General features: G+C 34.8%; 1 protein-coding gene across 2 annotated transcripts in view; it reads right to left on the reverse strand.

Annotated features, from left to right (window-relative positions):
* Window positions 1–2113: 2113 nt before the first annotated feature.
* The window catches only part of LOC123643338 (MOB-like protein phocein), a 45049-nt gene continuing 20178 nt past the window's right edge, over window positions 2114–26984 (reverse strand). Inside the window, exons 3-8 of one of the 2 annotated variants that reach the window (XM_045558802.1) lie at window positions 17239–17339; window positions 13092–13134; window positions 12806–12892; window positions 5932–6011; window positions 4333–4444; window positions 2114–4212 (exon numbers count right to left, since the gene is read on the reverse strand). In XM_045558802.1, coding sequence (XP_045414758.1) covers window positions 4081–4212; window positions 4333–4444; window positions 5932–6011; window positions 12806–12892; window positions 13092–13134; window positions 17239–17339 — 555 coding nt within the window. In that variant the 3' untranslated portion in view covers window positions 2114–4080. The remainder of the gene's footprint in view (window positions 4213–4332; window positions 4445–5931; window positions 6012–12805; window positions 12893–13091; window positions 13135–17238; window positions 17340–26984) is intronic. The other variant, XM_045558803.1, reaches the window with a different exon arrangement.

The following is a 26984-nucleotide window of genomic DNA, read 5'->3' on the forward strand; positions in this document are numbered from 1 at the left end:
ACAATGTGAATTTGAGAGGATTACTGTGGTATACTGAACAAAGGCCCCTAAAATGTCCACATCCTAATCCCTGGAACCTATGAATATGTTACTTCTTATGGCAAAAGGGACTTTGCAAATGTGATTAAGGATTTTGAGATTGGGAGATTATCCTGGATTATCCAGGCAGGACCAATGATGTAATCAGAAGTGTCATTATGAGGAGGAGTCAGAGGGTAGATACTACAGAAAAAAACCAATGTGATGATAGAAGCAGGGACTGGAATGAAGCAGCCACAAGCATTCTTTAATGCTGGCAACCACCAGAAGATGGAAGAGGCAATGAAAGAATTCTCCCCTGGAGTTCTAAAAGGAACTAGGAACCTGATTTTAGCCAGTAAAACTGATTTGGGGCTTCTGACCTTGAGAACTGTGAGAGAATAGATATATATTGTTTTAATCCACTAAATTTGTGGTATTTTACTACAGCAGCCATAGGAAACTATTATAATCACTAACATGGTATCTCAACAATCAGAATGCAAAATAGGGGCCAGGTACAGTGGTGCACGCCTGTCGTCCCAGCTACTTGGGAGGCCGAAGCAAGAGGATCACTTGAGCCCAGGACATCAGGCTGCAGTGAGCTGTGATTGTGCCACTGCTCTCCAGCCTGGGTGACAGAATCCAAGATCTACATTTGTTTTATAAAATGTTAAACTACAACTGTTATACAAAATACAAGTGGCTCTCATGAGGTCCACACAAAATAGTGATAAATACACTATTTATGGAATTATAAGCTGCTTTTAACAAAGTTTGTAGGAGAAATCATTAGAAAATGAATAGCTTAGTTTTCAATGTTGGTGTCATAATTAAACCTAGAATCATTATCACTTAATTGACATACTCTCTTCACAGATGTAAGTTCAGGATGTCAAGGTATTTATCTTTTGGAAATTGAGGTTAATATGAAAATTTAGTATTCTCTTTAATTACACTAGGTTCTTGTACTTGACATGAAGCTTTGTGTTCTATAAAAAGAAATGCAAATAGCAGAAAAATCACACAAACGAAGAGTGAGGCTCCTCATTAAACCTGTTAGATAAGTAATCAAACTCTTTAGGGGATTCACTTGGTAGTTTTCCAGTTTTGTACTCTACACTAATAATGCATATTTTTTCAGAAACCAGATTTGAATGTTTTGATCATCTCAAACTGCTAAATGTGTTGCACAAATATATCTGTATTGTCTCCTTAATTAACAATTAGCTGCTTCTAGAAATAAAAATCAACTACTTTTAATAAAACATTTACATAGCATGGAAGAACTTCACAGTTCTTTACAACTACACAGGAGTTCTTTGTAAAAGTTTCTTTATAAAGAAACCTTCAGCACATTTAGGAAGCATTCACAAAATAAGTCTATAAAATTTAGAATTTAAATGCTCAAATAAAATCATGGGAACCCTTGAAGCAAAAAGATATCATATAGAAATAAGGGCAAAGTATCCATGGAAAAAAATTAGTTCTATTAAAATGAATGTGACATCAATCAGTTACTGTGTTTATATCCACAACACTGCCCTTATCAACAATGTAATCAAAGATTTCTAACTTTACTGACATTAAAAGGTGTTAAGTAATCAAGAATTTAACTGAGAAGCTGTTTTAGAAATGCAAATTTAATACTTCAAATCAGAGAAAAAATGTACACACACAAAAGAACTATGTTAACATAAATGATTAAAACTATTTTCCCAGAAATGATAGGAGAAAAAGAGTTGACTATATTTTCTTACGGAAAGAAAAGTCTAATTTTAATTTTTGGATCTATATAGGATAATTCAAACAAAAAGTGGAACCTAACTTGCCTCTCACACAGAACTGATAATTTTCTATTTCCTCTCTTCTTAGAGTACTTAACTTTTATAAATCAATAGTTTTCCAGGCTCATTAATTTTTTAAATACCACTTATGTACGTGCATGTACATTTTAAAAACTTCATGAACAGTATTAAGGAAAAACAGGAACTGTTTCATTTAGGTCTTACCTAACACAGTGAATCACCTTCATAGTGCAATGAATATTAGTGAGATGTCAATATGAATACAAAAGCAAGAATACAAACCGATGTTTTCTTTTGGAGATATTTTTATGATCAATTCCAAACACACAGTACAGGGAAGATGGAATGAGTAAGGAAAAAGGTCATATTTTATTTCCCCATTAACACTAAACCATATTATTCAAACTGTGTTTCAAAATAATCAGCCAGATCACCAATGCCAGTCACTACCTTAGTTCAAATGTTCACCAACAGTCAAGCAACAGAAATCCATTGTGAGACATGTCTAGAAAGAATAGCTACATTGCTATATATAATTTATTAATTTAGTAGTTTAGTCTCCCAATATTTAGCAAGTTTGTTTAAAAATTACTATTCCCATTGGTTTATAGTAACATTAATATAAATGCATAATTTCAAAGTCAACATTCCTTTCACTGTGAACATAAAACTTCTTAAAAGATACTTGGGGTACAGTAATGACTATGGCTGCTGGGATACCACTTTTCAAAGCCCAAAAGACTGGCAAGTTTGGAAAGGCATAAACTATATATACACACTCTCATTATGCTACTATTTTCCACATTTTTGCTGTACATACTTGTCTCATAATATGGTATAAATTATTCCTTCCAATTTGAAAAATGAGATGAATACATTTTCATCTTCAAAATAACACCCTGTAAATGAAAAAAAAAAGTTCCTCATATTTGGTAAATCTAGTCAAGAGATGGATTTAAATATTTTCTTCATGACATGTACAATTTTTTCACCCCATCTTAGTGCCTCATTACAATTTGGCAATAAGACTTCCAGTGCTTTACCAAAAACTGCATTCAATAGACTATAAGATTGTTAAATCTGCACTTGAATCCTTCTTAAAACACTGAATTATAACAAAGTCCAAAAAAATATATGAACATTCATCAATAGCCTTGGGAACCTGTGTATTACTGCAAATAATCTCACATATGCATACAATTCACAGAAACTTGGTGGGAAGGGGATATAAAATAAATACTACAGTATTTCTTCAACTCTAATGCTGCCTAGATGGTTAGATGAAAAGATTAATATTACTAACAGGAAGAGTCAACCTACCTTGAGGACTGTTTTCTAAGTAGTTAGAACAATTTTGAAAACAAAGATGAGCAAGAGCCTATGCCAATACATTTTTCCTGTAGTGTAATATAATTGCTAATATGAGGTATAATCTGTAAGCAATTAATACAAATATAAATAGGTATAAGCCACCACTAAATCACAGTCTGGTGAAAAGCTTCTCAGCTAACGTACTTTGAGAAGGTTAAGGGAAATGAGAGGGAAGACAGCGCAGGTTTCCAGCAGGAACATTATTTACGTAGGCACGTATCATCTTGTTTGTAACAGTTCACTGTTGCAGAAAGGTAAATCCTTTCCAAGTATGCTGGCCTGGAATATACTTTATTGTAGCATAGTACGATTAAGTATTACTAATGCTTCATTTGTATTTTATATTCAGATATACATATAATCATATATGCATACCAAAAACTATAAACAGACTTTTTACAACACTTTTATCTCATTTTGGGAAAGTTAACAGTTAAGATGGAAGTATGTACTACAGAATTTTCTAGAATATCTAAACTTAGGGGTAAAAATCAAAGGAAAACATTACTATCTCTTTAGTAAATGGCTTGTGTGAAACCTCAAGCTCACTCATCTTTTTATGGATGGGTTTATTTGATGAGGATTGTGATCCAATGATTGTTTAGCAGCAATTTTACCAAACTGTAAATTCTTTTATTAACAGGCATTATAAACAGATAATACTAATCTTATTTAAAAACCATGAGTGCCACACCGGTGAATATACAGCTTATGAATAACTTAAAAAGTATTTCCCATTTTAAAAGGCAAACACAGCATACAAAAACCTATACTAAACAAAGAAGCTATAATATGGATACATGATTGATGTGTCTAAAATGATATATATACAGTACATAATTAATTAATTATGTGATCAGTACATTTTTCTATATGATTCCCTTCATGCTTCACTTTCCCCAGAAACTGAATTCTGAACTTCTTCTTCTAAAATTGGTACAATCAGGTTATCCTTGGACATCAAATTATATTTCATCACAAATTTAGTAAACCGATGACACAAAAATGTTTCATTCTGTAGAAACGAAGAAAAAATATGTTTACTATCCCAAATTTAAAAATTAGAAATAATATCAATATATATTATTGTCATTCTGATAAGAATATGTCAAGATAATTAGTGAAATATACTTACTTCATATTCATCAAATATCTGCCGGTGATGAAAATAAGCATGTGAAAATATTCTGTAAATCCTACGGCATACTGATCCTAGTTTTGCTACAGATGATTCCTTTATGCTAACCCTAAAATTAGAAAAGAAAACATAGATTCAAGTAACTGGATAGACTCTTAGGCACAATATAGTCCAATCTTCTCAATTCACAAATGTGGTAACTGACACCTAGGGAAAATAAGTGACTAGTCCAAGGTCAAAGTGCTAGTAAGTGCCTAGAACTCCTGCTTCTCATTCCTGGGCCAGCGTTCTTTCTACCTAACCACAGTGACTACATAAAATTTGGCATTACAGATTTTTTTTTTTTTTTTTTTGAGAAAGGGTCTGACTGTGTCACTTAGGCTGGAGTATGGTGGCATGATCATAGCTCACTGCAACCTCAAACTCCTGGGCTCAAGGGATACTCCTGCCTCAGCCCCCTGAATAGCTAGGACTACAGGTGGGCCACTATGCCTAATTTTTTTTTTTTTTTAATTTTTTGTAGATTCAGGGTTTCCGTTGCCTAGGCTGATCTTGAACTCCTGGCCTCAAGTGATCTTCCTTCCTTGGCCTCCCAAAGTGCTGGGATTACAGGCATGGGCTACTGTGACCAGTTGACAGCTTTGAAACTTTGTTAAATTTTTTTTTTTTTTTTTTTTAAGCGATGGGGTGTTGCTCTGTCACCAAGGCCAGAGTGCAGTGGCACATCAAGCAATCCTCCTGCTATAGCCTGCTGAGTATCTGGAATTACAGGTGTGAGCTGCTGCACTCAGCTTGTTTAATGCAGTTAAAAGGAATTCCTAACAATCAAAACTTACTAAAATATATGTTTACAACATTAATCCTCTGTCCACTAGAAGTGATTAAAACTGCTGAAAAGAATTAGTTTTATTCTACAGAACTAGATTTTTATTTTTAGAAATCAAATTGCATATTTCTGATATTCTTTTTTAAAATATGTAAATATAGAACAATGAGGCAAAAACCAATTTTTAAAAACATATTTTATATGAGCTCTTTGGAGCTAATCATATTAGGGGAAAACATTTCCAAATCCACCTACCTGGTAACAAATATAGAATACAAGTCAGTCACCAACTTTACCAATAATATATTACACACATAGTTTCTTCCCAGATCTTAAAAATTTATAGGCAAGGATAAGGAATTCTTCAAAAACAAGCAGTCTAAGTTAGGAAAGTCTGCTCTTTACACGTGCTATATATGGGGAAACTGAATCTATCATGGAGATTCACGTGAACAATCATGTAAATATCCAAATTCTAAACAGGAGAGGGAAAGCCCTGCAGAATGACACATAGCAGTAGGGACTAGCCTTAAACTGAACTGGCCTGTGAGCTGTGGGAATGAAGTTGTATTGTTTAACCACAACCCTAATAATTTGAACAAGCCAAACATACATCAGCTGAAAAGAAAAAATTAAAGAATACATTAACCAGCAACTTAATTTTAGTTTTAAAACATCAATCTTTTTATAATCTGAGCTATTTGTTCAAACAAAAACAATCTTAAATTACATCTAAAAAGTTTAATAACATGTTTAAAAGTTTTATTTACCTGCTGGGAAAATATTTATTGCTATTCAGAAGACACGCAGCACCATCAAGTGTGTGTCTTGTATAGTCTATAGCAGGACACTGCAAAAGAAAGAATATGAAAAGGTATCAAGAAAAAGCTCTACCTCTGAGATTATGTGTATCTATTATATGGGTGCTTTCCTTCAAAGACACGAGCATATTCTAATAAAAAAGTCCCTCAAAACTTCAGAGTAACTGTGATGTTATATCAATTAATAAAGCCTTATTATCCCCATTAACTATAATATCAGGATTCTAGATGATACAGGAATCAGCCTCCCATTTTTATTCCCAACATTGTACCTAGCAGAAAACACTGCTTAGAGATGGAAAGAACCTGTCTGACTTTACAAATGAGGAAACTGAGGCTGTGAATGGTCAATGACTTATGCAAGATCACACAGCTAGGAAGAAGGATTCAAAAACAGTAACACAGATATACTGATTCCTATCTAATAATTTATACTTTACCAAGCAGCCCAGAAGCCTCCTTACCTTCACAAATCTCTCTACGGATCAGTGCCTTTTTACATCCTAGAAAATATCCCCCATTATGTTCCTGGCACTCTATTACTGATCTAGCAGCCTTCTAAAGAACTTTCTCCTGAATCAACTTTGAATTTTAACATGAATTTTCAGAGTTTCTTTATATTTTAATAAATCTGTCTTATCCTATTCCATTTATCAGAAATAATGAAACTTATAATTGTCTCATTGCAAAACCAGTAAACAGTCTCGCTCTGTCTCCCTGGCTAGAATGCAGTGGCATAATAATATCTCACTGCAACCTCAAACTCATGGGCTCAAGTGATCCTCCTGTCTCAGCCTTCCAAGTAGCTGGGCCCACAGGCGCACATCATTGTGCCAAGCTAATTTTTCTATTTTTAGTAGAGATGGGGTCTTGTTCTTGATCAGGCTGGTCCTGAGCTCAAGCAATTCTACCTCAGCCTCCCAGAGTGCTAGGATTATAGGTGTGAGCCACCACACCTGGCCCCTTATAATTTTCTTAGTAACATTTTTTCCTTAGCTTACTTCACTGATATAGTACATATAACATACAAAATATGTGTTAATTGACTATTATGTCACAAGAAAGACTTCCTATCAACAGTAGGCTTTCAGGTCCTGAGCTCAAGCAATTCTACCTCAGCCTCCCAGAGTGCTAGGATTATAGGTGTGAGCCACCACACCTGGCCCCTTATAATTTTCTTAGTAACATTTTTTCCTTAGCTTACTTCACTGATATAGTACATATAACATACAAAATATGTGTTAATTGACTATTATGTCACAAGAAAGACTTCCTATCAACAGTAGGCTTTCAGTAGTTAAGTTTTGAGGGAGTTAAAAGTTAAATGCAAAGTTTTGACTGTGAGGAAGGCCGGTACCCCTAACCTCCCCACCCGACATTGTTCAAGGGTCAACTATATAATGCAAGTCACACACTTAATTTTAACTTTTCTAGCAGATACATTTAAAAAGTAAAAAATAAACAGATGAAATTAATTTTAATAATTTATTTAACCCACTATATCCAAAATATTACTATTTCAAAGCAGTAATTCACACAAAATTATTAGTGAGCTATTTTTTTGTCTTTTTAAAGTAAGATATAATTAATATGCCATAAAAATTAATCTTTTATTAAATTCAGTAGTTTTTAGTATATTCACAAAATTATGCAATCATCACCAATTACAAAACACTTTAATCACCTCAAAAAGAAACCCTGAACCAATTAGTAGTCACTTCCCATTCTCTCTTCCCACCAGCCCTAAGTAACAACTAATCCATCAACTATCTGTTTCATAGGCTTTGCCTATTCTGTACATTTCATTAAAATGGAATAAGATAATACATGGCATTTTATATACAGCTTGTGTCATTTATGTTATCAAGGCTCATCCATGGTGTAGCATGAATCAGGACTTCATATCTTTTTTTAATTCAAAAACTTTGTAGTCTTTAATGTTCTCAATATCTACAAAATGCTATATGTCTCTCCCCTTTACAGATTTCATTCCTTTATATGGCTGAATAACATCCCATTGTATGCATATACGGTCAACCCTCTATATCCACAGATTCAACCAATCACAGATCACAAATATTAAAAAAAACCTACAATAACTATAATTAAAAACATACAAATTTTAAAATACAGTATAACAACTATTTATACAGCATTTACATTTTACTAGGTATTATAAGTAATCTAGAGATGATTTAAAGTACACAGGAGTGGCCAGGCACTCCTGTAATCCCAGCACTTTAGGAGGCTGAGGTAGGAGGATCGCTTGAGGCCAGGAGTTCAAGGCCAGCCCAGGCAACACAGTGAGACCTCATCTCTACAAAAAAATTTCTTAAAATAAAATATATGGGAGGATATACATAGGTTATATGCAAATATTATACCATTTTATGTAAGAGACTTTAGCATCCGTGGATTTCCGTATTTACGGGGGTCCTGGAACCAGCATCCTGAGGATACTGAGGGATGATTGTAACACATTTTGTTTATCCATTCATCAGTTGATGGACATTTAATTGTTTCCACTTTTTGGCTATCACAAATAACGTGACTGTGAATATTCATGTATAAGTCTTTGTGCAGATGTGTTTTCACTTTGGGGTATACATCAAGGAGTGGAATTGCTAGCTAATATGGTAACTCTTTGCTTATCATTTTAAGGAACTTCCAAACTGTCTTCCCATGTAGCCACAGCAATTTATAATCCAATCAGCACTGTAAGAGGGTTCTAATTCTCCACATCCTGGCCAATACCTATTATTGGTCTCTGTTTTATATTTTAGCCATTATAGTGAGTGTGAAGTATATATGCCATTGTGGGGTTTGGGGGTTTTATTTAACACATTGCCACACTAGAAAAAAAAATTTTTTTACTTGGGGTCACGGTATTTTATTACAAAAATAGAATAAAAACTTTGAAAACAAAATGATACTTTCTAATTTAATGAAAAATTTGTTACTGATTTCTATTCATTTAATCCATGTTTTTAGAATTAAACTGTCAATATTAATTATAACAATAAGAACATCAACAAGTAAGATTTTCACAAACCAACTGCAGGGTTTTGTCCAGGTTTTGCTTCACGAGGCCCCAGGCTCAAAAGTAGTGTGAGTTAACTACAACTCACATGGCAATTAATATTTTAAACATTTTTAAAAACTATGGTAAAATATATGTAACATAAAATTTGCCATTTTAAATGCAGAGTTCAGTGGCATTAATTACATTCACACTATTGTGCAACCATCACCACTGTTTCCAATTTCCAAAGAGAAGCTCTGTAACCATCAGGCACTCATTCCCTGCACCCACCATCCCTTAGCAACCTCTAACTACTTACCGTCTGTCTATGAATTTACTCACTCTAGATATTTCATATAAGTGGAATCATACAGTATGTTTTGTGTCTGGCTTATTTCACTCAGCATAATACATACTAGATTTCAGAAGTTCATCCATGTTGTTGTAGCATGTATCAGAACTTCATTTCCTTTCATGGCTATTTAGTATTTCATTGTATGTCTATACCACATTTTGTTTATCCACTCTCATTGTGGTTTTTCTTTTTTCCTTTTTCTAATCAAGTGCAGTTATGGGGGAGACAATGTTAATCAGCTTAATGATAACACACAACCCTGGACCAATTCTCATTGTGGTTTTGATCTGCATTTACCTAATAAGACAGCATCTTTTCATGTGTTTATTGGTCATTTCTGTGTCATCTTTGACAAAACGTCTATTCAAATCCTTTGCTCATTTCTAAATTGAGCTATTTGTCTTTCAATTGCTGAATTGTGATAATTGTTTATATCACAGGCACTTATCAAAAATAGGACTTCCAAAACCATCGTCTCCCATTCTGTAGGTTGTCTTTGCATTTTACTTTCTTTTTTTTTTTTTTTTTTTTGAGACAGAGTCTCACTTTGTTGCCTGGGCTAGAGTGAGTGCCGTGGCATCAGCCTAGCTCACAGCAACCTCAACTCCTGGGCTCAAGCGATCCTACTGCCTCAGCCTCCCGAGTAGCTGGGACTACAGGCACGCACCACCATGCCCGGCTCATTTTTTTCTATATATATTTTTAGTTGGCCAGATAATTTTATTTCTGTTTTTAGTAGAGATGGGGTCTCGCTCAGGCTGGTCTCGAACTCCTGACCTCGAGCGATCCACCCACCTCGGCCTCCCAGAGGGCTAGGATTACAGGCGTGAGCCACTGCGCCCGGCCTACTTTCTTTTTTTTAAATGATTTCAGGTAGAAATGCACTTTACTTTCTTGACAGTGTTCTTTGAAGCACAAAAATTTTTAATTTTGATGAAATCCAATTTACCTGTATTTTCTTCCATTGCTTGAGCTTTTGCTGTCATATCTAACAAATCATTGCCTATTCCCAGGTCATGAAGATTTACAGCTATGCTTTTTCCAAGAATTTTAAAATTTTAGCTCTTACATTTAAGTCTTTGATCTATTTTGAGTGCATTTCTGTGCATTGTGTGAGGTAGAGGTCCAACTTCATTCTTTTGTACGTAGATATCCAGTTGTCCCTCAGTGAGATTATTTCATATTGTCTTTTTGTAGTAAGTCTTGGAAATCCAGTATGTTGCACTTACAGCATATTTCAAATGCCCCACAGTCACATGTGGCTCATGGTTACCATATCAAATAGTGTTCCTTCAGACCTTTAATTGGCTTCTGGATTTTTTTTTTTAGGGAGGTGGGTGATGTTTTGCTTTGTTTCAGTTGCCTTTCCTTCTCCTTTCCCCAATTAATTCTCAAGTAACTATTCCTACTTTGCACCAGTTATAACAGCAAAAAGTTGGCAAAATATACCAGGTTACAAAGTAGTATGTAATGTGTCCACAAACTTTTATAAATTACATTTTGCCAAATATATAATCATAATGCTACTGCAAGTGAATCACAATCTGCATGTGACTGGATGGGCTTGTAGATAACAAGTTATAATCTTTGTCACCTACAATTACTATTTGTATAATTAACTGTACTTGCTGCAAAAACTCTCTTTAATTCTCAAGAACACTGAATAAATTATCACTGGTGTTAAAGTATCCTGCCTCTTCCACTTCAGAATTTGCTCAATGCTTTTAATCAATATGACCAATTTGTTTTAGCTCCTAGTCTGTCCATTCCCATGGTTTCCTAACTAGGCACAGTTATTCCGAAAGAGTGCAGAAAGTATCAAGTTTTTCTTTTGTTTGTATGTTTATAGTAACCCTATTCCATGTAATCACCATTTAGAAAACCTACTATCGGCCGGGCGTGGTGGCTCACGCCTATAATCCTAGCACTCTGGGAGGCCGAGACGGGTGGATCGCTGGAGGTCAGGAGTTCGAGACCAGCCTGAGCAAGAGTGAGACCCCTGCCTCTACCAAAAATAGAAAGAAATTATTTGGACAGCTAAAAATCTATATAGAAAAAATTAGCCGGGCATGGTGGTACATGCCTGTAGTCCCAGCTACTCGGGAGGCTGAGGCAGTAGGATCACTTAAGCCCAGGAGTTTGAGGTTGCTGTGAGCTAGGCTGATGCCATGGCACTCACTCTAGCCCGGGCAACAAAGCGAGACTCTGTCTCAAAAAAAAAAAAAAAAGAAAACCTACTATCATCCTCCTTTGACATATGGCCAATTCAACAGAGCTGGACTTCAGCAAGCAATGTTGCAATTCATTTACAGGTCCAAATGCTGATAATTATCCCATCTTATATTTAATACTTATCACGAAAAAAGTGGATGTGAGAATAACAATATATTTAAGACTTATAATACATCACAAACTGGGTATCCTTTCCACTCTAAAGTAAGAATAACGCCATCTTTACTATGCCAAAACAAAACCAGCCTTCTTGATTCAGTTTCCTAATTGCAATTATCACACCATTCACTATATTAAGAAGCCAACTTTAGTGAATTATCAAGGAAACTACTAGGTGGGTTTTCCCAGATATAAACTGACACAAGCTTAATACTGCTTCAATTTATCAACACAAAAAATGTAACACCCTGAATGAAACTGGTCTTCCAAATAAGTACTTTTCTCTTAGGTACCAAAAAACCCTTATTTTAGAGAATTTAGCCTTTTTCAAATAAAAGAACACCAGATATTGATTTTGCAACTAAAGAGTGATTTGTCTTCAAGCATACAGGTCTGTCAATATAATGACCATTTGAAGGTCTATAATTCTACAGAATGGGCTCAATCCAATATCCTCAATAAGTCAGCATCAAGTAAAAAGTAATTACTACAGATTAAAAGGGAATGCAGATTAAGGGACATACAACACATAGTTTAAACAAACCAGTCATAAATAACATTTTTAAGACAACTAAGGAAAAGTGTACTGGGAATCAGTGATATGAAGGAATTATTTAAAATAATAAAAAAGTACAGTATACAATCACTGCTGCCTACAGTCTCACTTTGACAAAAACTATTAAATAAGGAGAAAAATATGAATATTAAAAAGCTCAAAAGTAACATTTCTACTTAAACTAGATGCACCAAAGAGTAATCAATAGTTCTTCTTATCAAAAGAAATCATGACTGAACAAAAACCTACACAGGTACATCTCAACAATTACACAGTGGATATCAGCACAACGTGAGACATGTTAATTTGTAATAGCCAATGAATCAAAGTGTTCTAGCCCATGGCATTGCTCAATTATAAAAAAAATGATGCTAACCTTGCAGCAAGGAACTCAAAACTAAATGGCAAAGTAAACTAAAATCTTTAAAAACCTGTCTACCATCGTCTTGTAGAGACATGATGATGATTTCATTAGTCACTCTATTTCATAAATCCTCACCTCTTTTGGAGTTTTATGAGCTGCACAAAGAAAAATCCATTGTTCAGTTGCTGTCATTTGAGTACAAGTATCTGGATGGCATTCACTCTGTTAAAAATAATTAAATTTCTTAATATATAAAATAACAATAAAAAAGTTTATCAATTGTGCTACCACATTTTCATGTAAAATTCTAGAAGAAAATAAATTAAAAATTTTGGATAAGTCTTTGTTAGCACATTTAGTTACAAAAACAGAGAAAAATATCAAAACTTTTAATTATAGCTTTAACTTAAAGAAATATTACCTGAAGTTTGACAGCAAGTCCATTTAGCTCAAGGCAGAATTGCCTGAAAATGCAAATATATAAAATGAAAAGTCATATCGTTCTCCATGATTATTTTTAGAATGTTAATTATAAAAAGACAATCCCATCAGTACCATCCTTTCTCCCTCATCATCATTATTAAAACCACCTGAACTGACAATGGCACATTTCTTCCAAAGACTTATAGATTAAAAATCAAAAACCAAGAACTCTAATAATGGTCAATACCAAAGTTCAGTGAGCTGATCACTCTTATACTGAAAATTAGTATAATTTTTCTGAGAATTTGGAAATATTTACCAAGATCTTTAGGAAGTATATACTCTTGACTAAAGAATCTATTGTAATGAAATAATCAGAACTGCGGGCAGACATAAGTACAAAGATGTTCACAGAAACTATATATACATGAGAAAATTTTTGAGATATTCTAAACGATTAGCAATTGGAGGGTAGTAAAATGTTGATATGTATAAACATCCAAAGGATATATGTCTATATTTGGATATAGATTAAGTTATATAAAGATAAGACTCCAGTTACGTAAAAAATAATGTAAGTGTCCAGGAGTTTGAGGTGGCAGTGAGCTACCATGATGTCACTACATTCTACTCAGGGCCACATGGTGAAACCCTGTCTCAAAAAAAACTAAGTCACAATAATATTTTGTTTTATAGCTGTCAAAATACTGAATGTGTTCCCTCTAAAAACCCTAACTAGTAATATTTTTACTTCAATGTATCAGGTTAGGTAATTCAATACTGTGTTTCCCATCAAACAAATGAAAACACTTTGGTCCCAAAAATGCAAAGTTAAAACCTACGTAATCAGCAGACAAAAGAGAATACCAAAAGAAAAAGAAAAAAAGGGGACATATATGAAATAAATTTGGTAGGAAAAACTTTATTTATTTATTTATTTATTGCATAAAACAAATAAAAGGATACGGGTCAAATTTTCAGTTGTCTATAACCGTATTTCCTTTCCAGGTAACTAATAATAATGCTGTTCTTAGATTATAAAAACAATCCTATTTCTGAACCACCACATCACCTTCTGTCCCATATCCAGTAGGCTATACGTTATGTGTTTTTGAGTTGTTTTCCACTAAGTGGTAATACAGACTGGTGGTGATAAGCAAGTTTCCTACTGGGTCCAACTTTCTTATGGCCAACAGCAAAATTAACCTAACTGATTCAGTGTTGTGGGTATAATCTTTAGCTAATAATACGAACCTACAGTTTCAAGTTAATCCAATACAGGGCTAACACATATAGTTGTGCAGCCAAAGAGAAAAGCCAGAGCTGAAATCCAGCCTACATTCCAGTCACCATGCATACATCCTGACATAAAGAAGGGGTACCTTTTTTCCTAATCACAAAGACTCAGTATGAGCTAATGGTAGATTTGACTTAAGTCATGACCCAATTCCAATTAACATCATAATATAATCAACCTCCTTAACTAAAAACAGCAAGTATACAGCTGCAAATCAGTAACTGATGTATGCAAAATACCTCTTCTTGATCAACCATAATGATATAAATATGATAAAAAAGAATATATATATAAAATTATAATACATCAATACAACCCCCCCCCAAAAAAAGTGGCCAATAGAAAAAAAACAACAAAAGTAAAAACAATAAATAGTGCCAGGACAAATGCAATATCCATGAGAAAGATTTTAAATAAAATTTTACATAAAGTTTTTGTATTCTTTGTATACTGCACATTTCATATAAGAAGTTAAATAGCAAGAAAAATGTTTTCTTAGACCTGCAATAAAAACCTTGTACACTAAAATTAACCTTCACTTGTTAAGAATTATGCTTGTAGTGAAAAAAAAATGCTCACTTATTTTCATAATTACTGCCAAAAGAAAAGTAGTTATTTTCAAGGCTGATTAAAATAAGGAAAACAATATACTATATATATATACTAAAGTGCGCTCTATCTTGAGTTATGAGAACGGGAAAATAACTATACTCAAATTTTCAATTATCATGCATGGAGATGCATAAAACAATTAAATCAAATAGTCAAGTGATTTGTCCAAGAAATTGGCAAAGGGTACAAAAAAGTCTTAACATCCTGAAAATGCTGAACTGTTATGACAAGACATTATGTCTTAGCAATACCCAAACAAGCATGCAGCATCAAACAGCCATAAACAAAAAAAAATTCCTTGTCTACAAGTTGAACCACACATCACAGGAAATGTGGCCTTATTGAGGAAGTTATATTTCTACTACACTTATTATCTAAAAATCAACTCAAAAGTAATAAAACTCAATGAAAACATATTCATACTGCATTCTCTATATTTAATCTGTCATCCCAGCTCCAGTATGTACTGGAAAGTTTATAACATCAAGAAACACCTAGTAACTTCAGGATATAGCTACTTCTAAAGTTAACTCTATTTACTCACAAGTTATCAATTTTATCATTCAAAGGATTTTTTTTGTTTGTTTTTTGAGACAGAGTCCTGCTTTGTCACTGGGCTAAAGTATTGTGGAGTCAGCCTAGTTCATAGCATCCTCAAACGCCTGGGCTCAAGCAATCCTCCTGTCTCAGCCTCCTAAACAGCTGGGGCTATAACCGCACACCACCACACCTGGCTTATTTTTTCTATTTCAAAGAATATTATAAAAAGCACCAAAACTCTCTACTTCATGATTACAATTAATCTCTATTTACAAAAGGGAGGACTGGACATTCTCAATAGTTCATAGGTAACTCATCAGATACCAAGCCTAGACTAGGACCTAGAGGTAATACTCTATAAAGAAATATAAAGTTGGCCTGGCATGGTGGCTCAGGCCTGTAATCCTAGCACTCTGGGAGGCCGAGGCAGGCAGATCGTTTGAGCTCAGGAGTTCGAGACCAGCCTGAGCAAGAGCAAGATCCCGTCTCTACTAAAAATAGAAAGAAATTAGCTGGACAACTAAATATATATATAGAAAAAATTAGTCAGGCATGGTGGCACATGCCTGTAGTCCCAGCTACTTGGGACGCTGAGGCAGAAGGATTGCTTGAGCCCAGGAGTTTGAGGTTGCTGTGAGCTGGGCTGACGCCACTGCACTCTAGCCTGGGCAACAGAGTGAGACTGTGTCTCAAAAAAAAAGAAATATAAAGTAATGCATGAGTGGGGAAATGAAAATAATATATTAGTGGTTAGGAGATATAATTAAGGAAAACCATGTAAAAAGATAACAGGGTCCAAATCTATAAATGTAGACAGGTGCACGTGCAGGTCCAAGTTATCAGCTCTGAAACCACCTTTCAAAACAAGTGCCCATGGCCGGGCGTGGTGGCTCACGCCTATAATCCTAGCACTCTGGGAGGCCGAGACGGGTGGATCGCTCGAGGTCAGGAGTTCGAGACCAGCCTGAGTAAGAGCAAGACTCCGTCTCTACTAAAAAATAGAAAGAAATTATCTGGCCAACTAAAATATATATAGAAAAAATTAGCCGGGCATGGTGGTGCATGCCTGTAGTCCCAGCTACTCGGGAGGCTGAGGCAGTAGGATGGCTGAAGCCCAGGAGTTTGAGGTTGCTGTGAGCTAGGCTGACGCCATGGCACTCACTCTAGCCCGGGCAACAAAGGGAGACTCTGTCTCAAAAAAAACAAACAAACAAAAAAAAAAAAAAAAGTGCCTTGCAGCATAACTTGATCTGGTAACAACCAGTGAACAAAGTTGAGAATCTTAACACAGAAAAGACAAAACTTTAGAATCTGGTGTCATAATTATCATTAATACTAAAGGTAATTTTTACTAGTATTAATAGAAGTACTATTACTATTTTTTTCTTTTAGACAGGGTCTTGCTCTGTTGCCCAGGCTAGAACGCAGTGGCGTCATCATAGTTCACTGCAACCTCAAATTCCTGGGCTTAAGTGATCCTCCCACCTTTGCCTCCCCAGTAGCTGGGGCTGAAGGCATGCGCCATCACATCCAGCTAATTTTTCTATTTTTTTGTATCGACACTTTACTAGGTTGCTCAGGTTGGTCTGGAACTCCTGGTCTCAAGCAATCCTCCTTCTTCTCAAAGTACTAAGATTACAGGCATGAGCCACCATGTACAACCCGATTACTATTTTGATATACCATAAGGACTTACCTTAAATGTTCATACTTCCATACACCTTCATCTTGGCCTTCAGGTGGTTCAAGAATTTTGTCAATATTGGAGCAATCTGCTCTTATGTTCTGTTGAATATACTAAAAACAAAGACGTTCTTATGGTTAATTAAAATATTATACTACATGGTAAATCCTATGTTTAATATATGCAATTTTTTGAATACATAACTGCTCTTGTGGTTCAACTTTTGGGCTATACACTAAATAGAAAACCAAGTACTGAATCATAATCAGTAACTCAGAAGAAAGCAGGTAACCTTTACTTTACCTATCCTCCAATTCAACTCCACTGGGACAGGATCTACTACATAAATGCAGATATTGTATTTATCAGGATTTGACCTGGGATCAAAATTACAAACCATAATTTTCATATGAACATAAAACACAATGTAAATATAACTGTGGTACATAGTGTGTGATTCCATTTACATGAAGTATCTAGAATAAGCATATCTACAGAGACATAATAGATTAGTAGTTGCTTAAGGGCTTGGGGGTAGAGACGAAGGCAGAGGAAAATGAAGATGACTGCTAAGGGGAACAGAGTTTTGTTTAAGGACAGATGAAAACATTTTAAAACATTAATGTAGTGGTGACAGTTATGCAAACTTGTAAATATAATTACTGAATTGTACATTTTAAAGGGGTGATTTGCATGATATGTTAATTATATCCAATAAAAGTTGTTTTAAATGACAAGCAGAAAAACAAAGTTTAAAAAAAAGAAGGCAAGGAGGGTCACTTTCAATTTTAACAATATTAAATAACATAAAACTTTAAACTTTAGATCTCTTTAATGCTTCATTGAATCTATGATTTTGATATTATGAAATCTGAACAGGTTAGAGTAGATTAAAACGCCAAGTTACAAAAACTTACTAACCACAAGACCTTAAGTTAATTGATTTTGCCCATTTCAGACAATCTTTCCCAAATATCACCAGCTTACTCAAAAACTTTTTTTTAAATGAAAGGTCTCACATAATTATTACTGAACCAGTCTACTAGTGCAGAACATAGAAACAAAGAGAAAAAATATGTTCCAATAAAACATGTTCAACTATCCAGATAGTGGTGACATATTCAGCTTGATATGATAACATGATAGTGACCTTGATACAGCATAAATATGTGTGCCATCTCATGTGCAATTCCTCACAGACCCAGCTTGGTTCTTCTCCAATGTCTCCTTCCTCTTGGAGTTGTACCTGATTTTAACACCAGTTTTCATTTGAATCCACTAAATCCACTGGGGAATGTGATGAATTTACTTTTATGTCTTGGCCAAGAATAGCCTGATCCTGAAAATCTTATGGGAAGACATGGTAAGGAACGGAGTCAACTGCACACACACCATGGTAGCAGAGAAAGGGCTCAAACATTTTTAATGACTCCCTAATTCCTATTTAAACCACTCTCATTGATTTTTTGATTCTATCCTAATGTTCCAAAGTTTTGTTCTCTCTCCTTGAGCAGATACAACTAAATTCTATATTTTTCCCTAGGCCATCTCAAATTCCACATGACAATTCTTTCCCAATCTCCCTTCCCCCAGCATACTCAAGCCTTCCATGATTATTCTAGTCTACACAAAACTCCATCTGATTTCCTACCACATTTGTCATTTGCATAATCTAAATTAGCAATTTGTCTAGTCATTCTTATCTTTCCTGCTCCCACTATACCTTCTATAGAGTCCTTAACAGCATTCATTTCACATTTAATAGCACTTATTTTCATGTTTCCCTCATATAGTGAGTCTCTGAACACACAGACTTAGTTTTGTTTTGAATTTTAGTTATTAGCACCTGGAACATAGGAGGTTTTTAATAAATGTTTATTGACTTGGAATCAAGGATAAAGATGAGCAATGGCCTGAAATGGCAAAGTCACTGAGGGGTAGGGATGAGAAAAGTTACCAAAACTGGAATGTAAACCCTGATTCTTTTGCATTCTTTGGTGATCCCAAAATGAGTTTGTCAGGCACACAAAAATATGTTCTCTGCAAAATGGTTTGCTCATAATCAATGTTAATTCTTTAACCACATATTTAGCAACTGACTTTACTTACAATTAAATTTTGTTATTAAGTGGATTTACAAGCAGTCAATCTTTAAGAAATCTAGAATCCTCTTATTAATGCCAATTTATGTAAAACAAAAAAGAACAGAAATCCTTAACTTAGAAACATAAAATGTCATTTTGTTTTCTGAACTGAATCCTCCACACTTTTATGCACACAGAGGCAACTATCATTTTTATAAAATGAGCTAAGAAAAATAAATTTCCCAATGCTTACTGAATATCTTTTGCCATATAAAACTTTTTACATTGTTTCTGAGTTATTGCTATCAATAACTTCTTTCTGATACTTTAATCCTCCTCACAAATATCTGAAAACTAAAGGTTTACAAACTGAAACATGTTTCTCTATCATGTCGCACATCATAATGTGATATAATTCTAAACTAGGATTAATGTTTTCATGTTCAGCAGAAGATAGACAAATATGAAATAAGAAAAAAGGCTAGAATTAGCTCTACAGTGAAAATCTGGAATATTCTTAAGTACCTTTTCAACCTTATCTTTAATATAATGCTTATTTAGTAATTCAGTTAAATAGAAAGTAGTACCATAACCACTTAAAGCTTTAGCCAAGTGGCTACAGTGGCTCATGCCTGTAATCCCAGCACTCTGAGAAGTGGGAGGATTGCTCAAGGCCAGGAGTTCAAGACCAATCTGGACAATATAGCAAGACCTCTGTCTCTACAAAAAATAAGAAAAATTAGCCAGGCGTGGTGGCACATGCCTATAGTCCTAGCTACTTTGGAAGCTGACACAGGAGGATTCCTCAAGGCGATGAGGCTGATGTTACAGCGACCTGTGATTGTACCACTGCACTCCAGCCTAGTCAACAGTGCAAGACCTTGTCTCTAAAAATAAATAAACTAATTAAATAAAACTTTTGCTGATGAGTTTTAATGCTAAGAGTTTGAAACTGAGTAAACTGAATACCTATTACTTAAGAAACTAGTTTTGAAATATTTAAGAGATTTTACAGAAAAATCCAGAAGACAGTTTCATAAGAATAATGTTCTTTATGCTTTCAAGTACTTTAAAATCCTAACTTACTATTATACCATTCCTTGCAAAGTTTTTTCCAGTAAGCTTCCAAAAGCCAGTACCACTTCACCTAATCAAACTCTACGAACTTTAGAGTCACTATCAGTATATATTCACTTCCCAGGTCTTTCGAGTCTCCTCAGTATAGCAATATATTAACAATATATCTGATTTTATGTTAAGTCAAAAAGAAGGCAGGAAATCTTTCTTCTATTATGAAAATGTGATTAAATTCTGTAGTCTATAATTATTAACATAATGATCTAATACTGAGTATATTTTATAAAATACTTTTCGTAAAGCAGTTTCTAGAGATCATTTGAGGCAAGTAAAGTACACAGCAATAAAACACCATGCAAAAGCATTTTATTGTTTCCAGTTTAAGATGTAATAAATACATACCAACCTTTCTCTCTCACTAAATGAAACTATAAAATCTGAACAGAAAGGACGGTTCAGCTATTTGAGGTCTCTGAAAAATAAGTAGGAGAAGGAGCAGGAAAGAACATCAGAATTCAAAGTAGGTACCCCTGAACTGGCAGTGAGTTTGCCATGTTTTCTTTCCCCCTATAGTATCTGCTGTCCTAAACTCAATGCAGGATGAAATCCAGAAATGAGGATTGTGGTTATAAAAGAAAGAGATCAAAGAGAAACCCTCTAGTTCTGGCTCAAGGAATAGAAAAAAGCACTCCTAAAGCTCAAAGAAAGTGAAAGAAATCTCCCAGGAGGTTTTCCCCCCCTCTTTATTCTCCATTCTTTCATAGCCTAGGCCAGAGACAATTCCACAATGGCAACAGAAACAGCTAACAAAATAAAAATGCAGGAGACAAAACTCTGAGGAAGTGAGCCTTTTCCTCTCCATTTGGTGGTGCTATGGCCCCAAAAGAATAGGACCAAACTGTTTCTTTTTCTCTCTCTCTGTCTTCTCACAATTGCAACAGGATGGCAGTAAGTGGTTTCTGGCCAGAGGAACAAAGAGGTGGGCCTGAGGGAAACAGAAAGTATCAGAGAGATAGTGGAGAGGAAAGAGCTGGGATGAGTGATCCCATAAACCTGTTTATGAATTCTTGGGCTCACCCATGATGGATCTGGTCCTAAACAGCGTATGACAGACTGAGAACTGAGCTAACAGATAGTCTTCTACTTAGACTAACCACTGGCTGGTACATACACAGGACAGATTCCATTAGCAATGTAAAGGCTTTGAAAACTGACATTGGAAGGAGCCACAGGTGAGATGGAACTTGCAACCTATATTTAACTAGGTCAAATGCCTGCTAAAACAAAAATGTCAACATTATCCACAGGATTTAATTAGACCAGAATCTCAGCAGAATATTCAAAATGTCCAGGATACAATCCAAAATTCTTAACATTCAAAGAATAGATGAAAATCTCAATTTGCAATGAGAAAAGACAATCAACAGATACCAATGACAAGGATACAGATGTTGAAATTATCTGACAAAGACTTTAAAACAGATATTATAAAAATACTTGAATGAGAAATCACAAACGCTCTTGAAACAAAAATTAAAATAGAAAGTATCAGCACAGAAACAGATATAAAAAGGAATCAAATGGATATTTTAGAACTGAAAAACACAATCTCAAAATGAAATACTCACAAGACACTGAACTGCAGAATGGGGAGGACAAAGCAAAGAATCAATAAACTTGAAGATAAATAGGAATTTTTTTTTTTTTTTTTTTGAGACAGAGTCTCACTCTGTTGCCCCGGCTGGAGTGCCATGGCATCAGCCTAGCTCACAGCAACCTCTAACTCCTGGGCTCATGCAGTCCTACTGCCTCTCAGTCTCTCAAGTAGCTGGGACTACAGGCATGCGCCACCATGCCCGGCTAATTTTTTTTTTATATATATATATTTTTAGTTGTCCAGCTAATTTCTTTCTATTATTTTTTTTTTTTTGTAGCAGAGACAGGGTCTCACTCTTGCTCAGGCTGGTCTCCAACTCCTGAGCTCAAATAATCCACCTGCCTCGGCCTCCCAGAGTGCTAGGATTACAGGCATGAGCCACCACGCCCAGTGGAAGATAAATAGGAATTATTCAATCTGAACAAAAGAAATAAAAAAGATTTAAAAATATTATAATAGAGGCTCAAGAACTTGTGGGACAACAACAAAAGGTTTAAAAGTTATATCACCAGAGTCCCAGAAAAAGAAGAAAAGAATGTGGTGCTAAAAAATATATTTGAAGCCAAGCACGATGGCATGTTCCTGTAGTCCCAGCTACTCAGGAAGCTGAGGTGGAAGGATTGCCTAAGCCCAGGAATTCAAGTCCAGTCTGGGCAACAGAGCAAGACTCTGTCTCTAATTAATTAATTAATTAATTAAAATAGTTGAAGAAATAATGGCTGAAAAGTTCCCAAGTTTGTGAAAAAATGTAAACTTACAACTTCAAGAAGCTGAGTAAACTTGGGAGAGGTGGTAATAGGGAGTTATTGTTTAATGGGTACAGAATTTCAGTCCGGAAAGATGAAAAAGTTCTGAAGATAGAGAACAGTGATGGTTGTACAACAATGTGAATGTACTTAATGCCACAGACCTGTACACTTAAAAATAGTTAAAATAGTAAACTTTATGTTATATATATTTTACCACAAAAATGCTGAGTGAACACCAAACAGGATAAAGAAGTCCACACCCGAGACATCATAATCAAAATACTGAAAACTAAAGATAAAGAAGTCAGAGGAAAAAGACATATAACCTACAGAAGAATTCGAATGACCACGTAAGCAAGGAGAAAACGGCACAATATACTAAAGTGCTGAAAGAAAAGAGCTGTCAATCCAGAATTCTATACCCAACAAAAATACTCTTCAGGAACAAAGATAAAGACATTTTCAAATGAACAAAAACTAAAGAGAATTCCTAGCCAGCAGACCAATCCAAAAGAATTACTAAAGGAAGTTCATGAGACAGAAGAAATAATACAAAGAAAGAAAGATAGTAAAAGAAATAATACAAAGAAAACTTGGAACATCAGGAGCAACAGAAATTATAAATATCCAGATATAATTATACTAGACCATTCTCCCCATGACTTCTTTAAAATATGTTTGACAGGTGAAACAAAATATGTGTATATATAATATATATATATAACATTGTCTGATGGAGCTTTCAATATATACAGATGTACGTATACTGTGTAAAGTATGTATTTAATAATCTCTACAGCAACCACCAAAAAATTTTATAAAGAGATACAGTAAAAATTAGAATTTCATTAAAACAGAATACTAAAAATGTTCCAATAACCCTTAAAACGGCAGAAAAGCGGAAAGGAACAAGAAAACAGAGGGAACAAAATGAAAACAAGTAATAAAATGGTAAATCTAAACATATCTATCAATAGTTATATGGTCTGAATATTACATTTAATTATAATAACTAAATGGTCTGAATATACCAATTAAAAGACAAAGACTGGGCTGGGTGTGGTAGGTAGCTCACACCTGTAATCCTAGCACTTTGGAAGACTGAGGTGGGAGGATCACTTGAGGCCAGGAGTTCAAGACCAGCCTAAGAGAGACCCCACCTCTACCAAAAAAAAAAAAAACAGGAAAATTAGCCAGGCCTGGTGGTATATGCCTGTGGTCCCAACTACTGAGGAAGGCTGAGGCAGGAAGACCCCATGAGCCGCGGAGTTTGAAGCTGCAGTAAGCTATGATGACACCACCGCACTCCAGCCTGGATGACAGAGCAAGACTTTGACTCATAAAAAAAAAAAAAGACGAGAAAATGAATGAAAAAATATGACCCAACTATATATTCATCTATAAGAAACTTACTTCAAATATAATGATATAGGTAGGTTAAAAGGATAGAAAAAGAAATACTAAACATAAATCAAAAGAAAGCTGTAAAAAAAAAAAAAAACAGAAAGAAAGCAAGCTGTAAGGAATGCAAGGGTGGTTCAACATTTAAAAAGATCAACATATACACTACATTAATATACAAAGGGAAAAAAACACACAATCACCTAAATCCAGAAAAAGCATCTGACAAAATCCAACACCCTTTCATTATAAAAACTGGTATAAAAGGGAATTTCCTCAACATGATGAAAGGCATTTATGAAAAACTCACAGCTAATATCATACTCTATAGGGAAAGACTGAAACCTGGAATGAGACCAAGATGCTCACTTTCATCACTGCTATTGAACATTGTGCTGAAGTTCTAGCTAGAGCAATTAGACAAGAAAAAAAATAAAAGGCATCTCATTTGGAAAGGAAGTAGTAAAACTACTTCTATTTACAGATGACATGATCCTATATATAGAAAATCCCAAAGAATACATAAGAAAGCCAATCTAGCTAACAAATGATCCAGCAAAGCTGCACAGGATACAAGATCAACACACAAAAATCAGTTTTGTTTCCACATACCTGCATGAAACAATATAAAAACGAATTAAGAAAGCAATTCCATTTAGAATGGCACCTTAAAAATTTAAATACTTAGGAATAAACTTAAACAAGGAGATGAAGTACTTGTACACTGAGAACTACAAAACATTACTGAAAGTAACAAAAGACCTAAATAAGATAAAGCTAAAGACATCTCACGACTAAGAAGACTTCATGAGTAAGACTTAATATCGTTAAGATGTCAATGCCATCTAAAGCAACCCAGAGACTGAGGCAATCTCTACCAAAATTCCAACAGCCTTTTTTTTTTTTTTTTTTGCAGAAATGGAAAAAATCAATGCTCAAATTTATGTGGAATTGCAAGGGGTCCCAAATAGCCAAAACAATCTTGACAATAAAGAACAAAGCTGGAGAATTCACACTTCCTGATTTCAAAACTTACTACAAAGATACAGTAATCAAAACAGTGTGGTACTGCCATAAGGACAGACATACAGACCAATGGAATTGAATAGAGAGCCCAGAAATAAAGCCTCACATATGTGGTCAAGTAATTTTTGACAAGGGTGCCAAGACCATTCAATAAGAAAGGAGAGGCATTTTAACTATTTTTAAGTACACAATTAAGTGGCATTAATTTACATTAATGTTGTACAATCAAAGAAAAGCCCTGGACCTGATAGCTTCATTGGTAAAGTATATCAAATATTTAAAGAAGACTAACAGCAATTCCCAAATCCTTCCCAAAAAACTGGAGAAGAGCGAATACTTCCTAACTCATTCTATGATGCCAGCATTGCCCTGATACCAAGCCAAAGACACTGTAAGAAAACTATAAATCAATATCCTTTGTGAATACTGATGCAAAAATCCTCAACAACATACTAGCAAATCAAAATCAGTAGCACACTAAAAGGATTATACACCATGACCAAGTGTGATTTATTCCTGGAATGCAAGATGGTTCAACATACAAAAAAAAAAAAAATCAATATAAACACCACACACACAAAATGAAGGGAAAAAAACCACATGATCATCTCAATTCATGCAGAAAAAGCATTTACAAAAAATTCAACACTGTTTTATGATTAAAAACACTCAACAAACCAGGAATTAGCTGGGTGCAAGTTGCTCATGCCTGTAATCCCAAAACTTTGTGAGGCCAAGGTGGGAGGATCACTTGAGCCCAGGGGTTCAAGACCAGCCTGGGCAACATAGCAAGACCTCATCTCTACAAAAAATTTTAAAAATTAGCTTGCATGGTGGCATGCACCTGTAGTCCCAGCTACTTGGGAGGCTGAGACAGGAGGATTGTTTAAGCCTGAAATTTGAGGCTACAGTGAGCTATGATTATATCACTGCACTCCAACCTGGGCAACACAGTGAGAGCCTGTCTCTAAAATTAAAAAAAAAAAAAACACAAACTATCTCAACATAATAAAGGCCATTTATGAAAAACTCACAGCAAAGATCATATTCAACAGTGAAAGACTGAAAGCACTCCTCTAAGATCAGCAACAAGACAAGAATGCCCTTTCACCACTTCTATTCAAAGTAGTACTGGAAGTTATAGCCAGAGCAATTAGGCAAGAAAAAGAAATAAAAGGCATCTGGATTGGAAAAGAAGTAAAATTATGTTTGCAGATGACATGATCTCATATGTGGAAAAGCGTAAAGATTCCACATAAAATCTGTTAGAATAAACAAATTCAAAAAAGTAGCAAGACACACATCTATTTTTAAAGGGAGAAGTATCTGCATATTTTTCCTCTTAATTTTATTCACTTTCCAGGCATACAGCTCTAGATTTATATTTCTGTATTTTCCATAAGGCCTACCTCATTGCTAGCTATATAGCATAAACCCAGTAAGTATCTGCTGACTGAACACCACATTCTTAAAAGGCAATCAACAAAGCCATAATGTTCTTCCATTTCCTGTGCTAAATATCTAAATATCACAATGAATCTATTCTAAAGGTTATAAATGTTACTGTTAAGATGACCTGGGTGGCCAGGCATGGTGCCTGTAATCCCAGATACTCAGGAGGCTGAGGCAGGAGGATCACTTAAGGCCAGGAGTTGGAGACTGCAGTGAGCTATAATCATGCCACTGTACTCCAGTCTGAGAGACAGAGACCTTGTTTCTAAAAATAATTAATTAAAATAAATTTTAAAAAAGGATGAAGCCAAA

This window comes from Lemur catta, chromosome 8, assembly GCF_020740605.2.
Source record: "Lemur catta isolate mLemCat1 chromosome 8, mLemCat1.pri, whole genome shotgun sequence".
Lineage (NCBI taxonomy): Eukaryota > Metazoa > Chordata > Mammalia > Primates > Lemuridae > Lemur > Lemur catta.